The sequence below is a fragment of the Myiozetetes cayanensis genome, unplaced genomic scaffold (genome assembly GCF_022539395.1).
Source record: "Myiozetetes cayanensis isolate MyiCay16 unplaced genomic scaffold, myiCay2020 scf5-8, whole genome shotgun sequence".
Lineage (NCBI taxonomy): Eukaryota > Metazoa > Chordata > Aves > Passeriformes > Tyrannidae > Myiozetetes > Myiozetetes cayanensis.
The window spans coordinates 46,467,544-46,491,250 of NW_026087742.1; the positions used below are offsets into that span (position 1 = coordinate 46,467,544).

Sequence of the window (23,707 nt, forward strand, 5' to 3'; positions counted from 1 at the left end):
ATAAACACACTGATAGAAAAACACTAGGAAGATGCAGTTAGATGTTAAGAAATGGTAAGTTTAGGTTGCCAGTGCAGCCTTGAGGTTATATATTGAGACGTATTTCTCATGTTATATGATTTTTTTCAGTGGGAATATTATTAGTGGAACTTATTCAGTACTGAAGATGTGTAGTGCATCCATGTGTAATGAGTATCTATTTGATATTTGATTTAAGTGTTTATCTTAGAGTTCTCTGCCTTATTCCTACATGATGTTCACATCCTTCTTGTGGTGACTGTTAGTTGGCAGTGCACTTCCCTGTACAGGTTACAATTATTCCTTTAAATTTTGTGGGACACTTTCCTTATCAAAGAAGAGAGTAGTTTGCATTTTATAGATGCATGGGAAGAAAAAGGATGGCAGTTAAACAAGCAATGCCCCAACAGTGCTGACAAACTAGAGACTCCAGAGTTTTTGAAACTAATCTTTACAGCTGGAGGGTAGGGAATGGAATTAATGACCACCAGGAGAAGCCTGGTTCAAGTTGCTTAACTGGCCTCAGTCTAGCAAAGATAGTAATAAAGTCAGGCTCTTCTGGGTAATCCTTGTTTCCTGTTACCATGGGATAATCTTTCTTCATTCCTTGTTTTATTCACCTTTCAACATAATCATCAGGGATTCGAATGATGAGTTGTCTTGACTATTCGTGTTTAATCTCCTGAATGTATTTGTCATGTGCAGCACATAAAATAAAGGTTTGTTGAAAAGAGTGTGATTGTATGTATTAGGGTTGTCATAATGCATAGGTAATGGAGTCAAACTGCCTCAAGCAAAGCTGTATCCAAATTATGCAGTTATCACATTTCTGTGTGCAGACACATAGTGTTAAGTAAGCAGAAAAAGGAAGAAAAATAAAAGTGGTTTGTATCATGATGAATTGGCAGTGGATGTGCTGCTTTGATCGTGAATAACAGATGAATAATGGTCAACATTTTTGTAGAATGGATATTTGAGATTTCATTCATATTTGTTGAAGAATATTTTATGAGACCTAGAACATACCGTTGGGTTTAAATTAGTGGTGAAAATGCCATTAATGGCAATGCTTGCTTTGCAGTGGGGAAAATACAGCAAAAATTCTTGGTACAGTTAGGAAGAGGCAACATTTTTGAAGTGGCTATGGTCTAATTCTTTCTTTCTGAAAAATATCTCTTGGCCTTATCCTTCTACTTCTCCTACTACAAAGGCCTTTGCTGTTAACCAACCTTCCATTGCCCTCCATTGTCCTCTTCTGTTGTTACTAACTTAGTTTCCTATTGATTAATAATCTTCTGTCCTCATTGGTTTGTGATTTTCCATAATAGTGTTGTTTCACATACCTTTTCTTCCCTGAATCTGCATATGCTTTCATAGACTGTATTAACAGTATTGTCTTCCAACTTATCAAAGCACATATTTTGTGTTTTCCCCTTCTCTAATGACAGAACAGGCCTGTACAACACATGGCCCATAGGCTGCATGCTGTCCTTGGAGCTGTTCTCTTTTTTTTTTTTTTTTTTGCATAGCAGCAGCTGCCAAGAGACAGTCAGAGGTGTGGTTCAAGAAGCAGCTCATTGCTTTTGGCATTCCCAGCAGTGAAGAGGCAAGAGCTGGCTGGCTGGGATGTTTCTAATGCTTGGCTGTTTGCTCAGTCACTCTGCTCGTGCCACTTGGCTGGGTGGTGTCTGTGTTCTTCTGCATTAATGCTACCTTTGACTAACTTGTGGCTTGATCAGAGATGCAGGTGATGCAGAAAGGAGCTTTAGTAGTGTTATGCTGGGCTGTTAAAAGGGTATTATGGCAGGGTGAGGCAGAGAAGTATTTTGATGCCAAAATATTTAATGTATTAGAATTGAGCAATTTGGTTGTAAGAGCATGAAACAGTAGAAGGTGCCTTCCTGTGTTGCTTCACAGAAATCTGGTTTTCTTTATTTTGATGGGATGGATTTATAACTGCATGGCTTCCATTTGGACTTCCATGGACTGCAGGTTAACTTCCATGGACTGCAGGTTATGCAGAAAAGAAAAATCACAAGTTTTCAATTAATCACCCTAATCAAAGTAAAAAAGGGGGTAACAGACTTCAGTATTAAAGTTGGCAAGGCTAAGCAATGGAGGAGAATTGGTGTTGCTTGCTTTTACCATGCTAATGTTGGTGTACTAAGTGTTCTTGAATAGCCTGAGAAGTAGAGACCATGCTCACTTCAAAGCCTTGCAGCTGAATAAACACAAAGACCTTTGTTGTCATTGCTGCATCTGCCAGGAGTCAAGTAATAAAACTCTCCTTATAGCACAGACGCTTGTAAATGTCTTCAGTTTTTTTACTATTGAGGACTGAGTGGAACTACAGACATGCTATTTAAAATATAAAATTATGTAGTTGTTTCATAATGCCTCCTGAAGAAATCAAACAGTTGCGTGGGACATGCTGTAGATGGTGCCAAATATGCTAACTGTTGAAGACAAGTTATGGATTGTTTAGAAAGCAAAGCAAAAGGTATCATCCTTTGTAGGTCACAGAATCTGACAACTAAACAATTATTTGTTTGGTCATGACAATCTCATTCTTTTACAGGATAACTTCTTTTATAGCCCAATTAACATTATTCTAAAAGTTATAAAAAATATTCTGAAATAAAGTTCCAGTAGAACAGTATTAAGATGAAAAGAATAGATTGTGACATACAGCAGAAGATTTTGAAATGGCAGGCTTAGCACAGGAATGACCGTGAGGAAAATGTTTATTTTCTCAGAGTTAGGGCAGGGAATATGAAGAAAAAAGGAACAAATATTATCTCTTACAAATTTTGGGGAAAAGAAATGGTGGAGAAAAAAGCAAAAACACTTAAGATAAGTCTTATAAACTATGTAAAAATAAATCTAATTGCATCAAAGTTTTATTCATTATCTTGATGAGAATTTTGTAATATATACTTTAGTGGAGGGAGGCAAAAGTAAAGCAACTTGTCTTAAGTGGAACTATAATTTTGGGTTTCGCTACTGAGTATTGAAAGGTGGAGGCAAGGTGGTGCATACCTTTAGAAGGTGGGAATGTGTCTTGTAACACTTTTTTCTCGTATACTGCACCAAGGAATTATTAAAAAGAAGGTGAGTGGTGTCCTGAGCTGCATGAGGTAAAACACTGCTAATACTTCGAGAGGTGATCCTTCCCTTCTGTTCGTCAGAGATGAAGTCACACCTGGAGTACTGGGCTTCTCAGTACATGAGAGACCCAGATATACTGAAGAAAGTCCAGTGAAAGACCACAAGGATGATGTACTGGAGCATCTCTCATGTGAAGAAAGGCTAAAATAGAAAAATCTTCCTAATTCCATTTAAGGGAGAGGGGCAGGATGTACTCCAGCCATCCTAGTTGAATTTTGACTAGTGTTTAAAGAACCTCAGTAAATCATAGCAATAGGCAGGCAAATAAAAGGAGTTTATTGGAACTGAGTGACATTGGTGTGGTAGTTGGTTATGAAAAAGTTGTCTTTCTGTATTAACTTCCATATGATTGATATCTTAAAGTCTGAAGCTCTTACATGGGTGTGCTTGCATTCCCTGGCAGGCATAATATTAATTTTCTTCTACTGTTAATGGTTACTCTTACCTTTGTGGAGCTTTCATCCTTTGGACCTGAGGTGCTTGTGATTGTATTCTTGAAATGGAGTTTGTATGAAAAATAGTTCAACACTATTAGAAGAGATTGAGAAGTGTTATTTAAAATAAAAGCTGCATTCTGGAAAATAAAAGTATCAAATAGTACTTGTGTGTGTTCTTTTAATTTTTATTTTTCTCTCAAGACCTCTTCAGCCTCACTTGTTAAGAAATCAGACACATTATGGCTAAATGCTTTTGGGTTCAGTGAAAATATTAAAGCAGTTTAAAAGTCCTTTACAGTTTCCTTGCAGGTCTTCTGTGAATAATGTTAAGGTAAGAAGCTTGTGCATGTGTAATAAAAGTGAGCAAAACAAAAAACTCCTGAATATGGTGGAGGTCTTTAACCTCATTCCAGGTACAGGTTACCAGCAGTTGTTAAGGCAAGAGCTGCCCAAGATTGGTGAGACACGCTTTGATTTTTCAGAGTCCTGATTCATGTAGAAAACATTTGCACCTTGAAGGAGACTTGACTTTGTAAAAGCCTGGTTGATGTTCCTAGGCTTTGTTTACACTGTGCTTTCAGAATCCAGAACAACGTGCTCTTGCAGGCTCTTGCGTGCACTGTGTGTTTTCAGCGATCATCATGTCAATGCTGGTTTTCATCATCACAGTCACATCACTATTCACGTTAGAAGTCTGTTGGTTGAATGTTTAACTCCTTTACTCAAGGATGTAGTATACTGATGACATAGAAGTGCTTGGTTCCAAGTTTAAGCCATGTCCTTGAACACCTTTTGATACCAGTTCTCAATATCGTATTTATTCCTGTTTTGACAGACCATTACCTTTTGCATTAAAATTATTAATAAATCTGGTATTATAAATAGACATTAATACTCTTTATCTACACGTGGACAAATTTTGTGCAAATCTGAAAAGTTCCCTTTAGGAAGTTTCTTGCTAAAACCCTTTGTTCTTTGAGGATCAGTGTGGATGTATCAAATAACAAAAAGAAGGTGCATAATAGGCATGCTTTTCAAATATTTGTGAAAAACTATTTAACGTCTTGCTTAGGAAGGGAATATGGCATAGGATTAGTTGAGCTACTGTAATCAAGAAATTATTTTGATGTATTTTTATTTTGATGACAGTGAACAGTAGGATGAGCTTCACTGAATTAGGACTTTTGTCCAAATTGTTAATTTAGTGTGAGTCTCTGAGTGTTACCATGTTTTATAAAAATAAGTAAACTTTGCTTTGCTAGAGGCATACCTTTTGTTTAAAGAAGTAAGTGTTTATCACTTAAGCTTTTAGTGAGATTTACATTGTGTAAGAAAGAAGCTCAGTATATTTAGGAGCATGAGACAGGTGACATCAAAATAAGGAAAGAGCATATAATAATCACCTTGCTTGAAGTCTTAAAGAAACTGTAGGCTTACATACTATTTACATATGTAAACATTCCATGTAAAAGCTACTCTGCTCAATCTATTTAGGTTTTTTTTAGATATGAGTGTTAAAAGTTGCAGCTTCTGATGAAGTTAGTGGTGCTATGAAAACTGCAAATGTTGAGACACTTGAATTGCAGTAGGTTACAGTCCTGCCATATTGGATAGCTCTCCAGCTTCTGTTTGTTCTCCTCTGCTCTTGCCAAAATGACTCCAGAATACTGATCTTTTTGGTCAACAATTAGATGAAATGGCATTGAAGTAATGCAGTTCTTGCCCTTCGCCACCAATATTGAGACTGACCATGGAAAAAAAAAGCACAGAGAATAACTCTGGTGACCAGTTTTGAGTCAGTCTGTGTTTAGACTACTAAACTGAACTTGCCTGGAAACTTTCCTTGATGCTTGGGGCCAGTTGGCACAAAGTGGCCTGTTTGTGCTGGTGTATGCTCACCCACGAAAGCAGAGTCTGAGTGCAGACTGTCTATTTGTGAAGGGTTCTCAAACCTTTTCATTGCTGAATAGTGCCTGGAAATTGGCTGGGAGATTCTGAGTTGATGTGGGCCAAAAGCTTGCCAGGGAGTATTTTAACAAATTACTGGTTTTCTCTCTTAGTGATGAAGAACACTTCCTGACCTTGCCTTCCTTTTCTTCTCACACTTGTGCTTCCTGTTGGAAAGCTGGTCAAAGAAAATAATAAGCAAGAGTAAGAAGACACTTTTAAACTCCACTGTCAAAGCAGCAGTAGCTCTTAGAGCAGCACTGCTTCACTTAGTCCGATTTATTGCTAGGTCAATGTTGGAATTGCTAGGAGTGTTGGAGAAGCAGGTGGAGTCTAGAAGGAATGTTGAGAGGGTTTCAGATGTCCTACTGACTTGAAAGAATTGCATGATTTTGCTGAAAGGTTTCAAATAGTTCTTTTATTTTTAAAAAGAAGCTATCAAATACTTAATTAATTTGAGTATTTTTCATTGGAGAAGTTTCATGTTGTGGTGATAGTTTATCCTAAAGGGAGGAGTTGTTTCAAAAGTGCAGTGTGAAAGAATGTTTAAAGGAGATAAGTAATTGGCTTATCTAATGTTCTGACAACATGCAGGAAGAGAACCATAGGTTTGGTAGACCCTCCCAATTTAGAAGAAATTAATGAAGATAGTGTTTTGTTTTAATATAGTCATATTTTGTTTGCGTTGCTCTTGTGCAAAATGCTTTATTTTACTAAACATTTTTGTCAACTATAAATCTGTCTGCTTAGAGTATTTACTCAATGGTGAATAAGCACAGGTTTTGTAGTCTGTTCTTTCTAAATGTCATACCCAATGCCCTCACTTGGTCTTTTATAGCTTTATTTTACATGTGCACTTTTGTCTTTTATTTTTGCAGAGGATGACAAATAGCAGCAGCTCCCCTAGCCTTCTCAATGACAGTGCCAAGCAGTATGCAGGCCATGGTAAGTACTTCAAAAGTAATACATGTAAAAGTATGTTTGGAAATTTAAGGGATTCGCTTTTGCAAAATTGAGAATTAAAGACATTTTTTTTTGTCCTCTGGTTTGATTTGAGATGCAGTAGAACTTTATTTTTTAATAAAAAAGCATAAAGTATGATTACTCTTAATATGAAATTGAAGTGGTACTGAACTCATAAATTTTCATCCTTCTCTTTGCTCAGGTCGGGGGAGGGAATACTAAAAAAAGTCATTATCAGTCTTGTCACTTCAAGTGAAATGCAAGTTTGGAAATCCATTGTAAAGCACTGATAGCTTAAGCATTTATGTTGCATCACCGTAGTATCCCTTTTATTGTGCTTCTTGAGTAAATTATTAATGTACATGGAATTAATGTACAGGTGTTTTCCCTTAAATTTAGGGTATATGGATTTTGCGAAATGTGTCACATAATAGCTAGTAAAAATCACCAAGTACTGCAAGAAATACTTTACATCTTATAACTTTTTTCCCTGCTATAGGGAATATGGTTTTCAACTGAACAAAATGTCTGAGTAGTCCAGGCCTACATACTCACTAAGTTATTGTGGAGGGTATATCGAGGTTTATAATGTCCTCTTCAGAATCACTGCAGATTATTTCATCTGTAGCTGTCAAATTAAGTTCCAAAGAAGAGGGTATTGCTCCCTTATGGCAAGGGCATACATTTAAAATAAATTTCTTCTTGGAAAATTGCTGCGTAAATTATGTTGTAGAACTCCATTTGCATGTCTGACCCTGCAGCTAATCTACTTACTAGAGTTATGGTTTTTTAAGTGTGCTGCTAACTACTATAAAGTGAACTTGCTTGAAAGTCAGAATTTGTGGGAGTTTTCTTTTTATTCTTCCTAGTTTATTTCCAAGAGGCTTTGAGATTAACTCTGCGTCTTTTGTCCCACTGAATAATTAGCTACTTAAGGCGTTGGAGGTCTCCAGTTTTAAATGCAGTTAGTTTGATTGTGACAGGCCAAGTAGTGATGGTGATGCATGTGAAGGAGAGGAACCAGACTGACTTGTGGAAACAATTTTAAATTCTGATATCTTTCTGATCCTTTCCCCACCTCCTCCCTGGCCCTGCCAAGCAGTGCTTCACTTGTAGAATTGCCCTTTTACAGAGTATTTATTAGTGTTGAAGAAAGTGCTTCATCGAAACACCAGTGTTTACAACTGGCAGTCATCTGCTAATTTGACAGCTCTGCCAATGCAGTTTGGAGTTTCAAGTGGCATCTCTTATTGTTACACAGTTTTTGGTACTTCAGCTCTGGAAAGGATGCACAGGGACAAAGAAAAGCAGTAAAAAGTTACTAACAGAATGTAGACTTTTGCCACCGTTGGTTCTGATTTAAATTTGTGCAGAATAGTGACAAGACAAGCAAAATCCACATCATTATTTGTAAGACTTATGCAGAAGACTGCAAATTACAGGTAACTGGAGATCATAGAATCATGGGATCTTTTAGGTTGGAAAAGACCTAAGATAGAGTCCAGCTGTTATCCCAGCACTGCCAAATCCACCATTTAGCCATGTCCCTCAGTACCAATCTACACAATACATCTGGGGGTGGTGACTCCTGTACTTCTCTGGGCAGCCTATTCCAGTCCTTGTCAAACCTATTTTGAAGAGCTTCTGCTGAATTAGAAACTCTGTGATGTATTATCTGCAGTATGTATTGTGATGTATTATCTGGTAATTACACACACATGTAAGTAGCACTTACAGCAGGTTTTCCGATCAGATGAAGGCTTTGAAATGTTAGGTGGACTTTAAATAATATCAACAGCAATTTAATTTATGGAATTCTGCTGAGGAGCAGCATTTCAATTAACTTTGTCACAACTATTTTTTTCTATACAGAATAAGTTAAAAAGTATAAAATTTCTTTAAATAGTAACTATATATATCTATAACATGCTGGTTTTGCATTCTTTTTATAGATCCATTGACTTCACCAAATTCATCCTTGTTTAATGACTTTGCTGCCCTCAGCGTGTCTCAAAGGAGGAAGGTAGGCAACAACTAAATATTAAGTAACACATTTGTCTATCAGTTGACAGGGAAGGAGATCTGGAATAACTTGAAATGCTACCTGAAATAAGGATTCGTCTGATGTTACTAGATTTATATTAATATGTCGCTACTGATATAAATAAGATCGTACCTACTTCATTTTTGCTACATCAGATCAGACTGCTGCTGCTATTTAGAAAAATTCTAGGCATTTGTAAACTGAACTTTATAACAATGCTTTGAATATGAAAGTTAGTACATAGCCCATTGAATTTGAAAACAAATAACTTTTATTCTACTGAAGGACAAGTGACCTGGAAGCCTTCATGGCAGCAAGTTCAGAATATGTTAAGAATAATTCTCCCATTTATTTGTACAAGATGTGATAGTAATTATAGCAGTTCGAAATGCATTTAGTTTAAAAGACATCCTGATATCATTGGGAAGCTAGGGTTTGGGGGTTTTCTCCTCCCACCTCTAATCTGTATTGAGAAATCTTTCCTTGGCTGAGGGCTAGACATAATCTTCAAACACCTTTGACCTGCAGCAGTGCAGGTTGTGGTGCTTTCCAATTATACATTAGAAGTGCAGTGGCTGGAATAACAGACAAACATTTGATTACACCAGAGTCCCTTCTCATTTTTGTAAACTGTTCCTTATCAAAAAAAGACATTACCTTGTCCCAATCAGTTACTAAGTTTTACTTTCACTGATGACTCTCATGTTTCACTACTTATTAGCCACATTATCTTGAACTTTCCTGTAGTAAATGAAAGCAAGCTACATCAGCATGCTCTGTATCATTCCTGCAGGCAAAGATTGAGCTTAAAGATAATTACTGTGGTTGGCCCATCACACTGTTTCTTAGCATTTAAGTGCTGTTGTAGAACATTAATTTTCCTATACTATGATGTATCTAAGCTACATGAAATATCTGCATTGCTCTTTTCCTTAATGCCAGTATAGTGCACTGGATGTTGGATGTAAACAACTGTAAATGTGTTGCTTATCCACTTACTGAGGCTGGTAAGAACAAAAGCAATCATACATTCCTTTTCAACACAATCTGCAATAACTGATATATATACATACATATGTATGTACCTGTGTGTAAATTTTTTTGTGTATAAACCACTTGCACCAAAGAAAATGAACAATCATAGAGAAGGTACTGCAAGAGTGACCACTGCCTCTAAAAATCACTTCAAAGCTAATTAAACAGGACAAAATGAAACCAAACCAATTAATGTTTGAGTGTGAATAACTCAAAGCTCAAATACTAATTTAGAGTGTTTTCTGACTTGGTCCATTTTTTTTCCCAAGAAGAAGGAGCCAATTAAGTCACTTGCTTCTAAAATACTATCAAGAGTAAGACTTATCTGTGAAACTGATTACTAGCTATTTCAGACATAACTGGCATTAATTGAAAGAGGTTTGTGTTTTGCTTTGCATTAATTTTTGTTTATTTTGACTGCTATTTTGTAATGTACGTTTGTATTAAAGGTTGTTAAATACTCGTAAAGGGAAAGTTTTCATATGCTACTACTTGAGCTGTCTAAATCTAGGCATCCAGGCTCCCTCTATAGTCAGCAGAGAGAGATGAGCAGCTTAAAGAAACATTCATCTCACACTGAGGAAGGTATTTTGGAAAAGACCAGATGTCTGTGACTGCTTTAAGTGGATAAAAATTGATGACTAAAGTTATGAGAAATTAATTACAGTTTTGTGACTGACTTTTGCTACCAGCCAATCTGTTGCAAATAGTCACGGATGTAAGTTCTTCATATTTTTAGTATTTTTTTTAGTACAGCATTCAAATTGTATTAAGTGATTTTCATAAAAGCACTAAAGGATTTAGTGCCAAGTATTTTAACAGTTGTGGGATTCTCCTCACCTCATTAGAGCTTGAACAATGTGATTTATCAGGCAGTGCTTGATGCCTGTTGTATGAAGGGAGCCTTGGTGACTAGTTAAAATGTAGGTGTTTACTACATCTACTGTTTGAAAAAAACTTCCATTTTCTTGCTAAGAGCCCAGGTCTAAGGTTTTGTTTGTTCTGAACTAGCTGGCAAAACCAGCATTTCCTTCGTTTATCACTGACTTGGAGGACAGATATAATACAGTCTTGGTAAGTGAATAAAGAGCAATTGCTTTCCTTTATAAATTAGAATTTTGATATTTTAAATATTTTGAAGTACTAAGTTATTTGCAACTATGTAAAAATTGCATGTATATGTTGTGAAGAACTGTCAATAGTTTCTGTAAAAATATATAATACATAGCTATGTTAAGCAAGTTTAATTGTCTCTGGATATTGCTGATCATGTTATACTGGCAGCCCTTTAACAATGGGCAAGCCATATGGGCAAATATTTGATATCAATAAAATATTAAAAATAAGACTTCATGATTGTAGTTTGGAATATCCTTGCTTTTTTAATTAGACGGCTTTTTTGAAACTAGTTAGTGTGTCTGGGCTATTTCAGATGCTTTTGGTTGTTTTGATGTTTAAAGACATTCTACTTTCTATTTAAAAAGTAAACATAGTCCTTGAATTTTTATGAACGTTTTTTAGGTAATTATCTCTGTTTAGAAATTATTAAACTGCATTTCAATTTTAGATTTCAGGAAAGCTAAGATTACTATTTAAAGACATTTTTATAGGATACTTAAAATGAAATCAAAGGAGCTAAGTATTTCTGTAGATGGAGCCTTGGTGGAGGTTCTGTCAACTGTAAAACCTTCTGGATTTACTGTCCGGTTGTTGTAACTCCTCATGCAGTAAGACAAGCAACCTTAAAGTGAATTTCCTATAAGAGATTTTCAGGTAAGTATCAATCTTCAATGCACAAATAGGATTTGTGAAGCATGGAACAAAAGCTAGACTTAGTAATAGACTAACACACTTTTCCAAGAATAATGATATCATGCTTACTTCATTTTTCTTCAAACACATGTTATGCTTGTTAAAAATAGGGTGGCATTCTGAACTCAAACTTCTTGGTGTTTTTCCTAAATTGACTTTAGCCATTATGTAGAAAAGTGTGCTCCTCTAAACCCAAAATGATCTGACTGGAAAAATCTTTGCATTCACTTTGGTGGTTCTGGTAAACAGTTCATAAAAACATTTGCGACATAACTGATCAGAATCTGCTGCCAAGGATGTGACAGCTTAATACACTAAAAAGAAAATATATTATGAAACTTTTGTTTACATTTGTTCTGAGACTGTTGCCACCAATCCAGGCTAAAGGGTTCCCCTACTTATCACTGGTCAGCCTTACAGGACAGTGAAAAGCACTGCTTTTACATTTTACTTTTTCATACCTTCAATCCTCATGAAAACTGAACTCTTATGAAAAGTTTCTAACAATGACTTGTTTCCATTTCATTTTTCAATTGTTCAGTCACACCTAGAGGAGGTCCATTAATTAAGGTGAGAATTACTTCAGTTCACAGGCTGCAAGGGGTGAACCAACTGCTGTACTGAACAACTTTAAATAGAATTTTAATGCTGCTTTTTTTTGTATTTTGAAGAAAAATTTTTTTTCTAGAATACCTTCCATTGGTTTTAGGTGAGTAAAAGCCAGGACAGAGTCTAAATGAGATCAGAATGGAAAGTATAGGAGCGATTAATTGAAGTTCACCCTGAACAGGTGCTACTGTTTAGTGCTGTGGAGATCTACAGCAAGTGAGATTGGACAGCAGATTTATTTCTGCTGATCAAAGTGAATGAATTAAATGTACATAGAAAATTATTTGAAATAAAAGGCTGCTTGTAAGCCTAGTCTCCATAAATGCAAGCTTTTTAATGAGTACGAGGAGAGTTTGCCCTCTCAAGTTAAAACAAAACAGTAATGCTGACTTCAGGTCCTGTGGAAACCAAATTCTTAAAACCTTAATAGTTGCTATTTATTTTTTAGTGTCCTGCCTTCCATCTAGTTTTGTTACCTGTTAGGAAGCTGCATTTATCTCCAGCTTCCTGTTTCCAGCTTTGACACCTCCAGTACCTGATCATTATATAGTTCAGTGGTGTTTACTGAAAAGCCATATGTGCCATGCTTTGTCTTGCTGTACTTACCTTTAATGGAAGTGTGCCAAGACAGTTGTTTCATAACATCCTGCATACCATCTCAGGAGCATGCAATCGTTCTGATAAATTGAGTGGTCATTACCAACCATCACGTCACTGTGTTGTTGTGAATGACAGAATTATGGCTGCACAAACTTCATAATGTACCTGGGCTAAGCTTATATTTCAGATCTTAAATTTTCCCTCTGGATTTATCCACCCCTACTGCAATAATAAAACATTACAGATTATAAATCATACAAAAAAAGGTTGTTGCAAGAATGTAGAAAGACAGACTATATTTTTCTAGAAAAACTAATAAATATTGTAGATAGTACCATGATGTAAAATGTGTTTTAAGAATATGATATAATCTAATCTGGTTTACATTTTTCTTGGAATAGTTAGTTGTTGGAATTGTTCCCTAGTTGTGTGTTCTTACTCTCTTAGTTATTACTATGTAGTTAAGTACATATTTTTCATTTTCAAGTGTGACATGAGAGAATATATTATTCAGATTTATTTTTTATTTATGGTTTAGTGATCATTGTAATACATAAGAAATCAAATTATTAAAAGATTTCCTTTTAGAAATATGTAACATTTTTACATGGTTTGCTGCCTTGTACTGCTGTGTGTTTGAAGGCAGTTAACTACAAATGTAACTAATATGCAAGATACTTTTGCTTATATTTACAAACTTTGTTTGATTCTCTCTAGGCCAAGGTGTATGTAGTCTTTAAGAGTGATTTGTAGAAAAGTAATTGAAATATTTTAAACTTGTGCACACATTTGTTGAAGTCACTATACAAATATAAAAGCAGCTAGGACATATACCATTTTTGAGAAATCATATGATGAGTAAAGGCTAAAATTACGCCAGTCTTTAGCCTGCTTACCTGTATTTTTGGTTCTTAACTGTGCATAATTTTTCCACTTTTTTTGTAAGTGGTGTAAAAATTTCTGGCCTATTAGCAAAGACACCTTTAACCATGGGGAAAAAAAAAAAAAGCTGTAGTTTGCTTGTAGAGTGCTTCTTTAGCAATGGAGTTTTTGAAGGTGCATCTTGAGGTGGTGGTACTATGGCAAGTCTTCACTACAATTAGAACTATCTCTTCTTATTTCACTTTCTTAGTAAATAACTATCAGCATTACTACATCTGTTGTGGTAGTTTATAGCTTATCTAACCTAGCTAGGCTGAAAAATTGGTAAGAAAAGATTTGACTTAGATACGTCAGTTTTCCTCCTTCAGAACTCAAGATTTTCATGCCTTCAGCATGTGAAATCTACCTTTTTAGTATGTACACCTGAAGAGCTTTCCTTAGCTATAGTTTAAAGTGCATGATACCTGATCTGTTGCATCTTTGACTCTAAAATTTGTTTAAACCAAGAATGTTTTTTTTTTTTGCTGTGATCAGATATGTTACTCTGGAATAAGATCTATTTCCATGCTAAATGGCACATTTTAGGGTTTTTATGGGTAGAAGATGGCACATTTTAGTTTGCTTTGGGCAGAAGAACCATTTTTGTCTCTGTGTGATACTTTTCAACTAGTGAAAGTTTTATCCCCAGCCAAACCCAGGTTTCTAACGCGGGCTACTTAAGTTGCTCATGAGTAGTAGTGTTCTCATGAGAATATGCTACTTCGGAAAGGCCTTTTTGTTTTTGGAGTGGATTTCTTTTGTTTCAAGTTTAATGTTCGTCAGACTTTAGGGTTTTATCCTTCCTAATGACTGTGCCAACCAGTAGGTTCCTATCATGAATTGCTGGCAGCAGCTTGGTTCTGCAGGGCAAGGTTTATAATTACTAGCTATGGTTGAAAATGCTTACCCTTCTTACACTAAGGAGCCAAGCTATTGCTAGCAATTAAAGGTAGATAACTGCTCCCTCCCTCATGTAAACATTGTCAGCCAGTAATTACTACTACTTCATACTTTTTTCCCTGGAGGAATTGAGCTCTTCCAGTAACGCTTTGTAATAATTTGGATTTTATGTTTTTTTGTTGTTTTTTCTTTTTAGTTTCTCTGAGATTTTACTGATTGTAGTTTGACCTTTTTCATTTAAAAGAATTGTGATGATTTTGATCTCTTACAATTCAGTTTGGCTTGTAACCTGTATTTGGAATGACAGCCTAGTTTGGTAAGTACTTGATAAAGGATTATCAAGTATGTAATTCTTCACCTTCTCTGCCTCAGAAAAAGTTCATTATATTGAACTATGCCTTCATCTGAACAGGTTTTTTACCTCATAGAAAGACTTGAGAGAAGGCAAAAAGGCAATTGTTTTTGTAAGTATCTAAGAGAAATTGCCCTCGTGCTTAAAAGTTGTGTTTCTTAGTCCAGATTGGCATGCCTCTGTTTTAGGTAGATATATTTATGAGTTCAGATATATGAGTTCTTAAGCACTGTTGTGTGTTGCTTTATTTGCTGCTCTGTGCAGAGATCAGGGATGTAGCAGGATTGATACACTTATTCAAGCTGCTCAGTCTATTTGCTTTCCCTTCTGTTGAATCTCTCCTCTTGGCAGATACTGTGTTTTCTGATTTCTTTAAACTCAGATTGCATTTCTAAGTCAGATGCCACTTTGCTCATTGAAAACAATTGTAATTTAGAATGACTTTGGTCCAGATAGACTAAAATTTATTTCCAAATGTTAATACTGTTTATTTCGTCTTCTAATGTCTGTCTAAACAATGAATTCCTGACCTAGTAATCAATTCCCTGATGATGTTTTACAGTAGATAATGAAAGTAAAATTTTACTTTAGTCCCACCCCCTTTTTAATTTCATTTTTTTCATACCAGTAGGCCAAGAACTACTGGAATCTGAATACCATTGGAACCAAAATAGCCTTCCTCCACATTGACTCAGTTCCTCTTTTGTTTTGGTTCTCCTTTTCAAAATATTTATAAACCAGCTGTTATTATGGAGGATTAAAAGAACTCTTTATGAATGGAAACGTGTTTGGACACTGGGTTCTAGTCAAGTAGTCTGAGGCAGACTGTACCACTGCTCTTGGTTGAACATGGAGATAGATGGGAAAGCTTCCAGGAAAACTGTTACACTTCATTATGTTATTTCCAATAGTCAGCCTAAGAAAGATACATGCTGCATTCAAATCCTGCCCTGAAGTCTAACCTGACTTGTATGGGTAGCTTCTTAGACCTTGCAGCTTTGCAGTTTAGGATATTAGTAGTCTTTCTGATTTACTTAGATAAACTGCCCAGTAGTTGAGAGTTTGTCCAGGTAAACAACCAGTATTTAGGTTTACTGTGATCAGGTTTGCATTTGAACTACAGGAGGACTTTGTGCTACTCGTCACACAGTTTACCAGATTTCCAACTGGTATGGAAAAATTCAGTCTTATTTATTGTTATTAAGATTGGTTAACTCCTCCATGGAATTTATTGCCTTTAGTAGTTCTTAATCGATGATGGTATCCTTGGGGGAGTTTTGTTGTTTTGTTTGTGAAGGTTTTTTAGGAGGGGGAGGGAGGGTTTATTTGTTTGTTTACCTGGGTTTTTTAGGCAAATGAGCTACTGTTGACTCTACTCAGTTTTAATTCCTTCCAGAGCTTTCACCCCAAAAGGCTTCAGAAAAGCAGAGGAGGAAATCTGCTGAGGTTTTGGTTTTGCAACCATTTTATGGCCATTTTGTCCTGTGTTTTACAAATGGTGTGTGTGTGAGTGGGGAATCTTCTACAAGTAGATTCTTTCCTTGTTTCCTGAGGAATAACTTTTAAAATGTGTATGAAGGTATACATTACTAAGATTTCTAGGGTACCAGGTGAAGTAGATATCTGAATAAAGGTAAGTTAAGCTTTGATTACTTAGGGTAGTCTATATCCAGATGACGATAGTTGCACTTTCACATAAAAAATGCCTGAGCAAAATCCACAGCAGAAAAAAACCAGACCAACCCCTGAAATTTGGTCCAGTTTTTGATAGTTGATACAAAAGGTCCTGGTGTAAATATGCATAGATGCTAAAATATTTCTTTTTGGTGCTATTTACTGTCTAGGTAGGTACACATAGGTTTAAAAGCATAGAGAAATCTGGAAAATTTCTTTTGAAAACTTTACCTGTTTGAAAGTATTTAATGTATTTTCCTTTACAGTGTGCCTTTTAAATTTAATGTTCATATAAATAGTTTTATTTGTAGACATCATTGCCAATGTAATAGAAATGTCACTGTTACTGAGGTGCAAATAACTCCTGCATGTTCACTTCCTCAAATGTGTTTTATTCTCTCAATTTTAAGACAATGCATTTATTGTGGTAATTCTTGTCTGTTTTCACTTAAGACAGTAGCTGAAGTTGTTATATCAAATATGAAGCTGAGCAGAAAGGTTTTTCTCAGAGTTCTGCAATTGGCTACTCAGTTCTATCTCATTTTTTCAAACTAATCTTCAGGAGTCATGGCAAATTTGAATTTAAAATTTGTTTTGTAGGAATTTCAAGGGAGATGTTCACTATTATGATGTGATTGAAGGTATCTATTTGAAAATACAGATTTTTCCCTATTTTAAAATAATTCTTCACTTATGCAGAATTCTCTAATTTATACGCATATTTCAGTGGCTGACTTGTGATGGATGGTTTTGCTTACAAATAATTACTAGTCCCTGAAGTTTATTTTCATATTGGTTTTTGGGTTTTTTTTAAAGTATTGTATATTATAATCAAACAGTCAGGATTGAAAGGAAACAGTCTCAGATAAATTTTACTTGCAAATTGTTTCCTATTCCACCAATCCAAAAATCATATCACAGTGTAATACCTATTTTAGTGTAGCTTTAGATGAGGGTTGTTAGGAGTGGCCTGGTTTCTCTCCTTCTCTTTCATAGCCCAGGAAGTATCGACTGGGAATGCTGGATGAGAGGATAGTTCCGGTGGGATCAAAAGCAAGAAAATCAAAGAACCCTATTGGCTGTCTGGCTGACAGGTGTAAAACAGGAGTACCCATCAATATGGTTTGGTGGAACAGAGTCACAGAAAACAATTTACAGGTAAAATTATTTTTTACTAGTCACTTTTTCAGTATTTTGGATGCTTTATTTTAAATTTTGGAAAATGTTAGAAACAGTTACTCTACGTATGAGTTGAGATCAAATCAAATACTTATTTCGCAAAATAGATATAGTGGCCCTCCAGGAGAGTGACTTGGGGATGTTTTATTTTCTTCACCCATTGCTGAGCTATTTACTTTATTTGATTTTGTAATGATCTGAGGAAAATGAGCAAAAGTAATCATGAAATGTATTCTAAAGGCCAACAAACACAACCTTTTATTTTAATTCTCGTGTGAGGAAGGTTTCTACTAGTAAAATTAACGATCTTTGTTAAAATGATTGACACTTAATGCAAATAGATGCCTTCAGTACAGAATTTGAAGCTGTAATGACTATGATCAGGAAGTGGAAATTCTTAATTTTTATGTTGGGATAGTTTATACTTCTCAACTTGTTTGAGAAATATATTAAACTCTATTTAACTTTATTCTTGGATCTTCTTCAGCTCTGTAAGAAGGGAGTGGTACAGCTGGATTTGAGTATCTCTTTACAGAATTAGCAGGTAGTCCTTGGAATAATAATGAAGGATAATTCTAGTCTAGGATGAATCTGCTTCATATCCCTTAAAATGGAGTTTAGATGAAAATTAGTACTGTGGTGGGAACTGCAGCACTGCTGCTATTATTATATCTACTTGTGTAGTGCTTTTGACTTCTCAGGGATTGTTAGTCTTCCTGTGAGGGTTATGTTATTTTTTGATGTTTTCTAAGTGAAGGAAATGGGTAAATTGACAACAGATTTATGCCTAGAGTTTGTGGCACCTTAAGATTTTCTTTCAGTTCACTGAATTTCTGCCGTGTAAAAGCCAACATGAAACTCCTACAAGAGCCTTTACAAAGCTATACTAGTTTTGCATTACTTGATGTTTGGATATCTCTGTTCCTGAAATGGGGAGTCATGGACAGTGTGATGTAGGCAAACTGATGCTACACTGTTTAGGGATATTTGGACTTTGAGTCTGTCTTGGCCCTTTTGCTGCTGGGGAAGCAGCACAGTCACTGATGGAGGAAAGAAAGGAAACATTGGTATAAGGACCAGGTAAGGTTTTGGGAGAGTGATGGGAGCCTGTGAAGCAGTACTGTTCTGAAGGGAGAGAAGAGTGACAAACCAAACTTATCATATGTATCTAATAGTAGATGTAAACCATAAGTAATAGACAGTTCTGAGAAGAGAGAAACAGAAAATTGGTCTCTGTTTTTCAGGTGGACACTAAAGGGCAAGAAGAGTCTCCTTTGTACTTCTGCCCTTCATTGTTTTCTTTGCTGTACAGTGGCACAGCAAATGCTGTTGTTAATCTGCTCCATTTAGAGTAGGAGCAAAAAATGCTTCTGGAGGCTGGAGAGTCAGTAGCCCAAAACCTGAAGCCTCTTGCCAGGACCAGTTGTCTTCTCAGTACCTGTGCACTCTGAAGTAGTGTTCAAAGGGTGGCAAAGAGAAGGAAGCTCAAGGTCCCCCAGCATTCTGAGGTTTAGCAGCATTTGGGATGGCTTGGGATTGGCTGGAGACCAGATAGCTTTTGAAGGGTGCAATTCCAGGCTCCTTTATTGTGCCAGAATCCCAGCTATGTAATTTAAACTATATGCAGTTAAGATTTTATATTGCAATGATGCAATTGCATAGCTTCCCATAGAGATGTGGGCTTTAAAAAAGCATGTATATGCACATGTGGTGGAAATTTGAACAGAAGGATGTTCAACTGTAATAAATAGAACTGGAGAAGCAGGAGGGATTGCAGAGAATCTGTGGAGTCTGGCAAGACTGAAGCATGAAATGTACTAAAACTTACATTGTAACATAATTTAACTGCTACTCATTCATGGCTGTGAATTTATAATCTGGGTCAGTTTTCTTTAAATGTGGTGTTACACTTGCATGATTAAAAGTTAAGTCCTCAGGGTGAATTGTACTTTGGGTTGTGCACTAGAAAAGTAAAAAATAAACCAACCAAAACCAAACAAAGTTTGTTTTATAGCGATAAGTCCTGCCTTACATTAGGAAACGTCCTGAGCTGCTATACTACCACATGATACATATTACAATAATAAATGGTAGTTTTCTTAAAATAGAAAAAATATAGAAATATAAATAGAAAAAATAGGAAAAATAATCATAGAAATGCATTTTTTAAATATATCGCATCAGGAACATAGACTTTTAAAACTTTACCAATTTTTACAGTACTGTGAAGGATTTTTGTTAAAGAAATGTGAAAATATTCCAAATCTTTAAAAGTTTACTTTTTTAGTGAGATCTACGTGTCGATTGTAACATACCTTTGCTAATAGTTTTATTTGTCTGAGCCTGTGTTCTCATTTATAAACAGATAGTTCTTTAGGCAACAAATTTTACCCAGTTTTAATAAAATTGACTCTAACTCTTCTGCAAGAGCAGTAGAGCAATACAGCTAATGATGTTGCCAAATTGAAACTTATTAGAGTCTATTGTATGAGTGATGTGGAGAACAAATTCAATAGCGGGAGAGAGGTTTGCTTTGAAGCCCTTGGTGACCTCCAGTGTCTGCTGGGTTGCTCCGACATCACAAAATGTGTCCTTTTCCTGATGTCGTAGTTAACAAGAAATTCTGGAAATGAAGGGATTGCAGCGATACTCTGTGAAGTGACGCTTTTCATACAGAACACCTGCCCGTTAAAAAACAACAACAAAGAAACCCCAAAACTCAACGACAACAAAATAGCAACACAAAAACCAGAGAAGACTTTTGCATATTTTTGTATTCCTAGGAGATATTATGAATACTATGCCAAAAATAGTCTGGTAAAAGACTGTCCTGCTTTATAACGTGGGTTTAGTTTGGTGGTGGTTTTCTGTAACCATTACACAATTATGTAATTTGGGATGTCAGAAGAGATCAGTATGAATTTGGAGGTGAAGGAGAACATAAAAAAAAGAACAAAAAGGCTTGTATCCAGTTTCTAGCATGGTAAGTACATTATCACATCCTTCTGAAATCAAATGAGATTGGCCTACTTTTTGCATTAGATAGCTTGCTTGGGGCTTCAACTGGATATGGGACCAGAGCTGAAACTGCTGAGGTGGCTCTGCTGCTGTGCAGCTCTGTGCTGTGTTGTGAAATGCTGAAGAGGAAACGAGAGAGAGGGAGAAGAGTGGTTTTCAGTATTCCTGTAGGATCCCTGCATGACTTTCCAAAAGCTCTGTAACTTGTGTGTCCCTGTGTTACAGAATAATTCTGTACTTAATGGCAGTTTGAGGATTCATTAGTGCAACAGTGGGACCTTAGAAATTCATTGCTGAGAAGTGTAAAGGCAAATCATATGTATTGAAATTGATAGCTGATGAAACAGGAATTTTGATTTTATTTCTGAATTACAGAAGTCTGTTGATGCGTGCAACTCTTCAACATACAGTAATGCTGCATGCTGCTGTGTAGTCCTCCCAGTGATGGTCTTCATCCTGGATCCTTGGCTTGCTCTTTGCTTTCATCTGCACCTTCTTTTAAAGAGCCCTGAATTTTTTTTTCTTGTGATAGTCTAAAATACTTTGTTTCTTCCCCTCCATGCTGTATTCTATTTTTTTTTCTTTTCTTTATTTTGTTTTCTTTTATACCTGTAAAAGCATAAAAGCCACCAGACAAACTCTGAGCTAGATGGTGGCACAAGTAAGTTAATAAATAGTCCTTCTCTGCTTTTTTACTTCTTTTGTAGATCCATCCTTACTAATTACATCATGATTAAATTCAGCCTTCATCTGGACTGCATTTATGTTTGTTTGATAAAGTTGTTTGCACTCTGATGTACAAAAGTGTAGAATTTGGTTTTGTATGTGAAGCCGGATGGACTCAGTTTTGTCATCTGTCTTCAGAAGTTTCTTTGTCAAGCTGACTGAAGAGGTTCTGCTCTTTGAGAGAGCACAGATATAAAGAATCTGAAAATAGGATATTTTGGTGAAATTTTGTATATGCCTTTCTATAGGACATTTGCATTTGAAACTGAAAATACAGACTTAATGCAGGCAGTGCTAACAGGCATTGTTTATTGCTTGGGTTTTAGAAAGTATGTTCGCTGCTTTTTAACATCATAGTATATAGATGATTTTAATTCTTATAAAAAATTATTATTCAACTTTATTTTGTAAAGTTTGGTAATATTCTAATGGAAAAATTGTATGAATACCCTGTTGGATTATAAAGCCTAGTTCCCATTTAAACAGATTTTCAAGCTTACCATTGATCCAAATGTAAAACTAACACTGGAATTTACACTTTATGAGTTGGATATTTTTTTTGAGGCCAAGAACATAATATTTTGAATCATTAACCATTAAGAATGTGACTTCCTAATTCTAGCATATTTGCATGGTGGTTGCTGCGGAATTAGTTATTTACAAAGACTGAAAAATAATTAAAATATTAAATATTACAGAACTAATAGTAATATTACACTCTCTCAGTTCAGTCATTTATTCTGGCCTAATTATTTTAATTATTTTGTTGGAAGAAAAGTGTATGCAGGAAAATTAATGTTTTACGTCAGATAAAAAACTTCTGTGCTTTTGAAAACATTTTCAGAACTGCAGCTTCAGACAGATGTAAGGAATTTAAACGTGGCTTGGGACTAAAACTTCAAATTGTCTGACAGTATTTGCTAGTTTTGACCACAAATTACTGAAATTTGTTGTAATTCGTTGATTAGCTTATTCTGGCTGGTGACTGTGGAGCCTTGATAATTTTCTGTATTTAGAAAACAAGTTGAAGATGGAAGGATCTTTTAAAATTGTAACCAAAATTTGAATCACTTTTTTTACCAGTGAGGAAAGTCTTGGATTACATCTTCATGTTTGTAGCATCACAGAGAAGTAAAAAAGGCTTTCATAGTAAGGGGTCTGTCTTTGCAAATCAAAGCTGTTTTCTCATATACTATGTTTTTGTCAAAGTTATGCAATAGAAATTTAATCTTAGCAGGCTTTGATTCTGATACTGACTTGTGACATCAAAAAAATGGAACTTGACCCATTGCTGTTCATAATTCTGCAGCATAAACCAGGTCAACTCTAGCAGGTTCCTGGTTTTGACTCTTTTCACCTGTATAAACTAAAACACCTACTAGTTAAAATGGAACTCTTTTGTTAAAGTGAAGCTGCATTTTAAAATTTTGATGGTTATAAATAACTTTTAGAGATGAAAACTTCCATTAACAAAATAACTTTTAGGTCCAAAACTGGTCTATGAAAACTTGCAGAATGCATTTAGAAATAAGAAGCATCACTGTGCTGTAGGAGTTGTTTGTAGGTGAAAGTAGTAAGAGTTTAGCCAGGATGGTATGGATGGGATTTTGTGAACTCTGTCAGTTGCTGTAGAAAATGCTGAAATTATCTTCCTGAAGGTGTGTTTCCTTCCACTTGCATGCTTCAAAACTACTGCCATGTCCTTCCTTTGTCACCTGGTTGACACAATATTTAGGTGTGGAAGAGCTGTGCGTGTGTCATGGCTAGTTTTAGCAGTGGGAAAATGTGGATCTTGTAATTCTTTGAAATTGTGCTTTTAGTAAGATATTACAAATTCTGTTCCATGCTCTCACAGTTGTTTGACTTTTGAGCTCTATCATTATTTGGACAAATTTGTCTCAACTCTTTACCACCTCTGTCATTTTCTCCAGTGTCTGTGCAGTTTTGGCTGAAGGGTTACATGTCAGATTTTATCTAGAGGAACACCATTCTCATAGTTATTGCTGTACCTAAATTCAGATAAGTCCAGAATATTACCTTTTGAGTTTAAACATGTCACTTATACATTTCCAGTTTGTATAATGCAGCTTACCATTTGTTTTGCTGTGTTACTGTGTATCTTAGCAAGTTTTCCTTAACTGTGATTAAAGAGTTTTAAAATTCTTTTGAGCTTTTTACCCCTGGTAAATCTAAGTGTTATACTTCACCAATCTGCATATTTGGCTCCTTGAATATTCAGAAAGATGCACATGTAAGATGACAAAGAAGGTGGTAAAGATTAAATCATTAGGTGGTTAGTGGTTA

The 23,707-nt window shown here is 35.6% G+C and overlaps 1 protein-coding gene across 1 annotated transcript in view; it reads left to right on the forward strand.

The window, feature by feature from the left end:
* PAN3 (poly(A) specific ribonuclease subunit PAN3) overlaps positions 1 to 23,707 on the forward strand; it is a 76,024-nt gene that overhangs the window by 15,672 nt on the left and 36,645 nt on the right. The window contains 4 exon segments of the mRNA XM_050331216.1: positions 6,449 to 6,515; positions 8,486 to 8,556; positions 10,624 to 10,686; positions 17,477 to 17,638. Of these exon segments, the coding sequence (XP_050187173.1) occupies positions 6,449 to 6,515; positions 8,486 to 8,556; positions 10,624 to 10,686; positions 17,477 to 17,638 (363 nt within the window).